The sequence below is a fragment of the Gossypium raimondii genome, chromosome 7, assembly GCF_025698545.1.
Source record: "Gossypium raimondii isolate GPD5lz chromosome 7, ASM2569854v1, whole genome shotgun sequence".
Classification (NCBI taxonomy): Eukaryota; Viridiplantae; Streptophyta; class Magnoliopsida; order Malvales; family Malvaceae; genus Gossypium; species Gossypium raimondii.
In genome coordinates, this window is record NC_068571.1 from 13,755,880 (window position 1) to 13,762,926 (window position 7,047).

Below are 7,047 nucleotides of genomic sequence, written 5' to 3' on the forward strand. Positions count from 1 at the left end.
TCTGTTCCACTACACCACCAGGGAAGTAAGATTCGCCGTTGTGGCTTCAATCTATTTAACTGCAATTTCGGGGAAACAAGATTCACCATCGTAGCTTCAATTTGTTCCACTACACCGCCAGGGAAGTAAGATTCACCGTTGTGGCTTCAATCTATTTAACCGCAATGTCGGGGTAACAAGATTCGCCGTCGTAGCTTCAATCTATTCCACTACACCGCCAGAGAAGTAAGATTCACCGTTTTGGCTTCAATCTATTTAACCGTAATGTCGGGGAAACAAGATTCACCGTCGTAGCTTCAATCTGTTCCACCACACTGCCAGGGAAGTAAGATTCACCGTTGTGGTTTCAATCTATTTAACCGCAATGTCGGGGAAACAAGATTCGCCGTCATAGCTTCAATCTGTTCCACCACACCGCCAGGGAAGTAAGATTCGCCGTTGCGGCTTCAATCTATTCCACTGTAATGCCAAAGAGATAGGATTCGCTGCCCACAGCTTTAATCCGCTCCGCTTCAGCTACTCTAAGTCTTAACACCAATGAGATAAGATTCGCTATCTTTAGCTTTAATTTGCAACGTCAAGGCGATAAGACTGGTGCCTTCGATCTGCTTCCCTGCCAGTATAGGAAGGCTAGATCTGCTATTTTCAACCTACTCCACTGCTGCTCAGGGAGATAAGGCTGAGGTCTCACCGGTTTGTTCTCTGGGGAACATGACCTGTATAATTGAATTTAGGAACCTAATTATGCCTAGTGATTAGGATGCCATGATCAAAATGAATCAAATGCTCCTAACTTGACGTGTATGAATGACATTTGAATGAATGTAGAATATTATTTTTGAGAATGATCCCGCTCAGGTTGTCATTACTCAAAGTTTATTAAGATTTTATCACTGACGTGCTACAACGCCTTCTTGCTTGGCCGGCATCTCCAAAGAAACACTTGATCAGATTGCCCCCCACTGTAAACTTCAAAGTTCAATCCATTGGGACGCAACATTTGTACCATCTTTCTCCCGCTGTAACCCAAGGATGGAAAATTTTGGTTTTTTCACAATCCTCTCTTATTGCAATTCAAGGATACAGACTATGAAGCTCTTTGGTCTTTTATACCAATCTCAGGGTGTTATACCAAATGCCTATGCACGAATGAATGATTCTTTTCTCCAAGAAAACCCCTTTTTATTGCTTGGTGATTATTGCTTGTTTGCTCATTAAAACCTTATCACCGACACGACATCTCTTCACTTTGTTCAATCAATGTTTTTGACAACAAAATATGAAGGGATAGTCTTAATTTAGACTTTTCCTTCATAGATATTTCAACCTTTGAACTTGGTGTATTCTAAACAATAGCCCTGTTTCAGGTCCTTATATTATTTAGAAACTTCTAGAGTAATATGCAAAACTTTCTTTGTAAAAGTATTATTAGCCCATTAATCGTTGTTTCAATGGAAAATGCTTGAACAAGATTATCGTAATGCACAAGATGAAATTTATTGAAAATAAAACTCAAGATGAATAAATTATAAAGAATAATAAAAATAAAAGAGAAATGGATTGGAAACACGAATCCTGGAAAAGAATGAAGTATTCCAAGACAGCAAATTTAATATAAATAGTGGGAAGGCTAGGTGCCCCAGATATCGCAGTTTGAACTTCTCTGTGCAGACTTTCTGAAAACCATTCTGAGTTTGACATGTGCTTAGAAGACCAACAGTACTCTGTTAATGCCCCAAGATGTCGCGCCCCCTTTCCCACTGATTCAATCATAGTAAAATCACCGGATGCCCCACTTGATCAACATTTGAGCCGCCCTTTTCGGGTTTTTAATTCAAATCCCCTTTGGTCTCAAAGCGCCCTTTGCGGGTTTTCGCCTTGGCCTCTCTTTTTTTTTTAAAGAAAAGTACTTCTTAACTAAATCTGAGTTTACAGGGTTTGGCAAATCTTTTCCATCCATCTCGCTCAAGATCAAAGCTCCCCCTAAAAAGGCTTTCTTTACTACATATGGACCTTCCCAATTTGGCATCCATTTTCCTCTAAAATCCCTTTGTATAGGAAGAATCTTTTTCAACACTAGCTCCCCCTCATGGAATTCTCTAGGACGAACCTTTTTATTGTAGGCTCGCATCATTCGCCTTTGATACATCTGACCGTGCTGAATAGCCTTTAGCCTTTTTCCTTCTATTAAGTTCAACTGATCAAAACGAGATTGAATCCATTCTGCCTCATCCAATTTCAACTCAGCCAATACTCGGAGAGAAGGAATTTCCACCTCAATAGGTAAAACTGCTTCCATCCCATAAACCAGAGAGAAAGGTGTTACCTCTCGAAGTCCTAATAGACGTTCTATAAGCAAATAGGGCGAATGGTAATTTCTCATGCCAGTCTTTGTAAGTCTCAGTCATCTTTCCCACAATTTTCTTGATATTCTTATTGGCTGCTTCTACTGCACCATTCATCTTTGGGCGATATGGTGACGAGTTATGATGTCTGATCTTGAATTGACTGCTGACCTCTTCTATTGCACTATTGTTTAAATTCAGCGGATTATCGGATATGATCCTCTCAGCCATTCCATATCGACATATGATCTCCTTTTTCAAGAATCTGCTAACTACTGACTTCGTGACATTTGCATATAAAGCAGCTTCCACCCATTTGGTAAAGAAGTCAATAACCACAAAGATGAAGCGATGCCTATTAGAAGCCTTTGGCGATATTGGCCCAATGAAGTTCATACCCCACATAGAGAAAGGCTATGGAGAAGTCATAACATGAATAGGTGAGGGAGGTGCATGCATTTTATCGCCATAAATTTGGCATTTATGACATTTCTTAGCATAATTGATGCAATCTCTTTCCATAGTAGACCAATAGTACCCAAATCTCATTATTTGCCTGGCTATTGTAAAACCATTTGCATGCATTCCGCAGGTACCCTCATGGATCTCTTCCAGAATTTTTCTAGCTTCCACTGCATCCACACATCTTAGCAGTACCTGATCCTTCCCTTTTTTGTATAGGATCTCTCCATCTAGGACATAGTCAATGGCCGTTCTTCTCAATCCTCTCTTATCATTCTCCATTGCTTGATCTCGATACTCATAATTTTTCACATATTGTAATATATTCAGATACCAGGGATGGTCATCTTTTTCCCCTTCATCAATATCATAGCAATGAGCCAGAGTTTCAGAAGTGCTAATCTGAATAGGCTTCATGTCTTCCAACTTGTTCACTCGGATCATAGAGGCTAGGGTGGCTAACGCATCAGCCATCTGGTTCTCATCTCGTGGGAGGTAACAAAGAGATGTCATCAAACTCTTCCATCAATTCGAGAACCATCTTTCGATAACTGATCAATTTAGGGTCTCTTGTCTCCCATTCTCCTTTGAGCTGATATATCACCAATGCGGAATCCCCATACACTTTTAGCATTTTGATTTTACGTTCAATAGCTGGACGAATGCCTATACTACATGCTTCATATTCTGCCATATTGTTCGTACAGTCAAAATCCAATTTACTAGCAATAGGATAATGATCTCTGCTTGGAGATACCAAGACTGCCCCAATTCCGTTACCCATAGCATTTGAGGCTCCATCAAAGTTTAGCTTCCACACATGATCCATTTGGGGATTTTCTTCAGTGGCTACCACATACATCTAATCCTCATTTGGAAAATCAAAGTTCAAAGGCTCATAATCCACCAAGGCTCTACTAGCTAAAAAGTCAGCTATTGCTCTCCCTTTCACGGCCTTCTGACTCACATACATTATGTCAAATTTAGAAAGCAAGATTTGCCATCTGGCCATCCTTCCATTCAAAGCAGTCGACTCCATCATATACTTTAAGGGGTCTAACTTCAAAACCAGCCAAGTCGTATGATATAACATATATTATTGTAATCTCCGAGTTGTCCAAACCAGGGCACAACATAACTTCCCGATAGACGAGTACCTCACTTCATAATCAGTGAATTTCTTGCTGAGATAGTATATTGCCCTTTCTTTTCTTCCTAACTCATTAAGTTGGCCTAACACGCACCCCATGGAATTGTCAAACATTGTTAAATACAGTATTAATAGCCTATCTAGAGATTACGATAATATCAGTGCTTAATCCGGGCATATCCTGGTATGACCATGCAAAGACATCTTTGAATTCACGGAGTAATTCGATGAGGTCTAGCCTTGCCTTGGCAGTAATGTCGTTCCGATCTTTACCTCATTTCCCTCCTCCAGGCTCACAATCTCTAGTGATTCTTTATGAGGTAGGATTTGCTTATCCTTTTGTTCTACCATTCTCAATAAGTCCGGAGATACACCACAGTCTACGTCATTTTCAAAATCATGTGATCCCTCTAAACACATGTCTTGCTCAAAAGGGAATTCTGAGTCTGAAGCGACGTAATCCATATCATTGATATCCGGGGACCTATGGTAGGTGCCAAAGAATATACAAAGAATGTATGAATTTATGAAAAAATATGATTATAAATGAATAAAAGAATGATATGGAAAAAGAATAAAAGAATAATTACTCGAAAAGAATGAAAGACTATTGGCTCAAAAATGAATACAAAAAGTGTACTTTATTAGAATCATAACGTTCAACATATGCATATAAAGAAATTTATATTTTTAAGTCAAAAGTAACAAGGATGTTCTGAACAATTACTCTGTACAAGCTCAAAACTACAGGGATTTCTTTTGCAGTCCAATTGTTCAACTCACTTCCAGGTTCGTAAGGGCGAATCTCTAGTAAGGCCTTTCTTTCAATTGTGTCTATAACATTGATGTGAGCATCTCTCAACATTTCTTCAATACCTTCCTCTTTAAGTATTCTTCGTTTAGGATGAATGAACCCCCTAATACAAAGGTCTTGGATATGTGAGGAAAAACCATAGGCTCCCACTTAACTTCCTCTCCACTCAAGCGTGCCCTTCTCCTCTCACGTCTTTTTTCTATTTCCTTTCTCCTTTGTTTTATGTCTAGTCTATAGCCTAGACCAAAACGATCAAACTTATCTTTCATCATTGGTGCCTCCACTCTTCCTTGTAGATGTCTTCCCAATCCTCTTCCCACTATTAATTGAAGACCCATTTTTGTAGTCTTAGATATCTTTGGCATTGGGATTCTATTCCCCTCAGCAATAAATGTTGCATTCACGAACTCTAGAGATCGGAAAGAACATTCCACTACCTCATCATCAGTCTCCACGTATGGTGCATTACTGGTTATTGACGCGATAATACTCTCCTCGGCATTTATTGTCACCAACCATCCCTCTGACACTAACTTTAACTTCTGATGCAGCGATGAAGGCACAGCCCCTGCTGAGTGTATCCAATGTCTCCCTAACAAACAGTTATAGGAAGGCTTGATATTCATTACAATGAAATCCACTTCATAAGTATTTGGGTCAATCAACAATGGTATCTCAATTCTCCCCATAACCTTCCTTTCTGTTCCATCGAATGCCCTTACTACATTTTGACACGTTTTCATATATGAGCTATCTACAAGTAGCCTATTGAGAGTAGATAAGGGCAATACATTTAATGAGGATCCATTATCAATCAAAACTCCCGGCAGTATGTATCCTTTGCACCGAGTAGTAATGTGCAGAGCTTTAGTGGACCCCATACCTCTAGATGGTATTTTGTCATCATTAAAGAAGATAAAATTATCGGCACTTATATTGCTGACCAACCGATCCAATTTTTTGACAGAAATATCATTAGCCACATATGTTTTGTTCAATACCTTCATCAGCGCGTTTCGATGTACCTCTGAACTCATGAGCAACGCTAACATAGATATACGAACTGGTTGCTTATGTAGCTGCTCTACAACACTATACTCGCTGTGTTTCAAAAATTTCAAGAATTCAGTGGCTTCTTCTTCCTTTATTGGCTCATTAATCAATGGCCTAGGTTCAACTGTTCTCTCCTTCTTTTTCTCTGCCGTAAAAATTTTCCCTTCCACCGATTCTGCTTGCGCATTTATCAAATCGCAGTTCTTCTCACTACGCGTATAAGAACCTGTCTTTTGGGTTTCTTTTACAATACTAACCAAAGAGTCCTTTCCCGAGATTGTTATAATGCACTCATAATTCCAGGGGACCTTTTTACTATCCTTATACGAAAAATTTGTCGGCTTCTGAATTACAATCTTCGATGTAACCTGTGCCCTAGCCTCATTAACCTTAGGGCGCGAGATGATAATCACAGGATGATTAACTTTCAGAATCCTCGTCATTGACTCCGATGCACATATACTTCCTTTTTCCTCCACTTCTTCGAAAAACCCCACTTCTCTATTATTCATCATGCTCTAGACCAGAGCTCTGAATTCTTTACATTTCTGAATTTCGTGTCCCACATCATGATGGAACTCACAATAATTTGGGTCTCACCACCTCCTTCTGAATCCGAGACAATTAACCCTCTTCCCGCCATTTCTTTCCAAACCCACTTCAAAGGGATTTTTACCTCAGTAATGCTCTCCTTGACCCTTCTCCCATATTTTCACTCATCATGTTCACCCCAGTATCAGTGTGATTGGGTAACGGATTTCCTGTACCAGATGCATCATCTACCTTGACAACGCCCATACTGATGAGCTTTTCAACAAGCATTCTAAAAGCTGTACAATGTTCTATGGAATGCCCCGTAATTCCTGCATGGTAATCACACTGTGCATTCGCGTCATACCATTTGGGATACGGAGGCTGTAAGGGGGTCAAGTAAAAACGGGCAACAACGTATGTGTTGAATAAATTCTAATACAACTCCTTATATGACATTGAAATTGGTATAAACTGAGGCCTCTCAGTACTTGGCCTCGCACCAGATTCCTGCTTTGTGAACCCTGTTGATTAGCCACTACCTTTCTGGGCTGATTCACCGTAATTGATTTGTTGTATGTATTCATGTTGTTTACCTCACTTTCTTTTTTCTTTGAGGCTTGCCTTCTGTTATTCTCTCCAACATCAATCTTCCCGCTCTTTATAGCACTTTCAATCATCTCACCACTCAT

General features: G+C 39.7%; 1 protein-coding gene across 1 annotated transcript; it reads right to left on the reverse strand.

Annotated features, from left to right (window-relative positions):
- Nucleotides 1-3,288: 3,288 nt before the first annotated feature.
- On the reverse strand, nucleotides 3,289-7,047 carry LOC128042497 (uncharacterized). Its single transcript, XM_052633848.1, has 4 exons — nucleotides 6,847-7,047; nucleotides 6,501-6,739; nucleotides 4,834-6,325; nucleotides 3,289-3,669 (listed from the first exon to the last, which is right to left on the reverse strand). Exons 1-4 carry the CDS (start codon nucleotides 7,045-7,047, stop codon nucleotides 3,289-3,291), a joined length of 2,313 nt encoding a protein of 770 aa, XP_052489808.1.

Coding starts and splice junctions, on each gene's coding strand:
- LOC128042497 (XM_052633848.1), bottom strand. CDS start 7,047: ATGAGTGGTGAGATGATTGAAAGTGCTATAAAGAGCGGGAAGATTGAT. Junction 6,326..6,500: donor TCAAGGAGAGCATTACTGAG/GTAAAAATCCCT, acceptor GATGAATAATAG/AGAAGTGGGGTTTTTCGAAG. Junction 3,670..4,833: donor AAGAATACTTAAAGAGGAAG/GTATTGAAGAAA, acceptor AATGAGGATTAG/ATGTATGTGGTAGCCACTGA.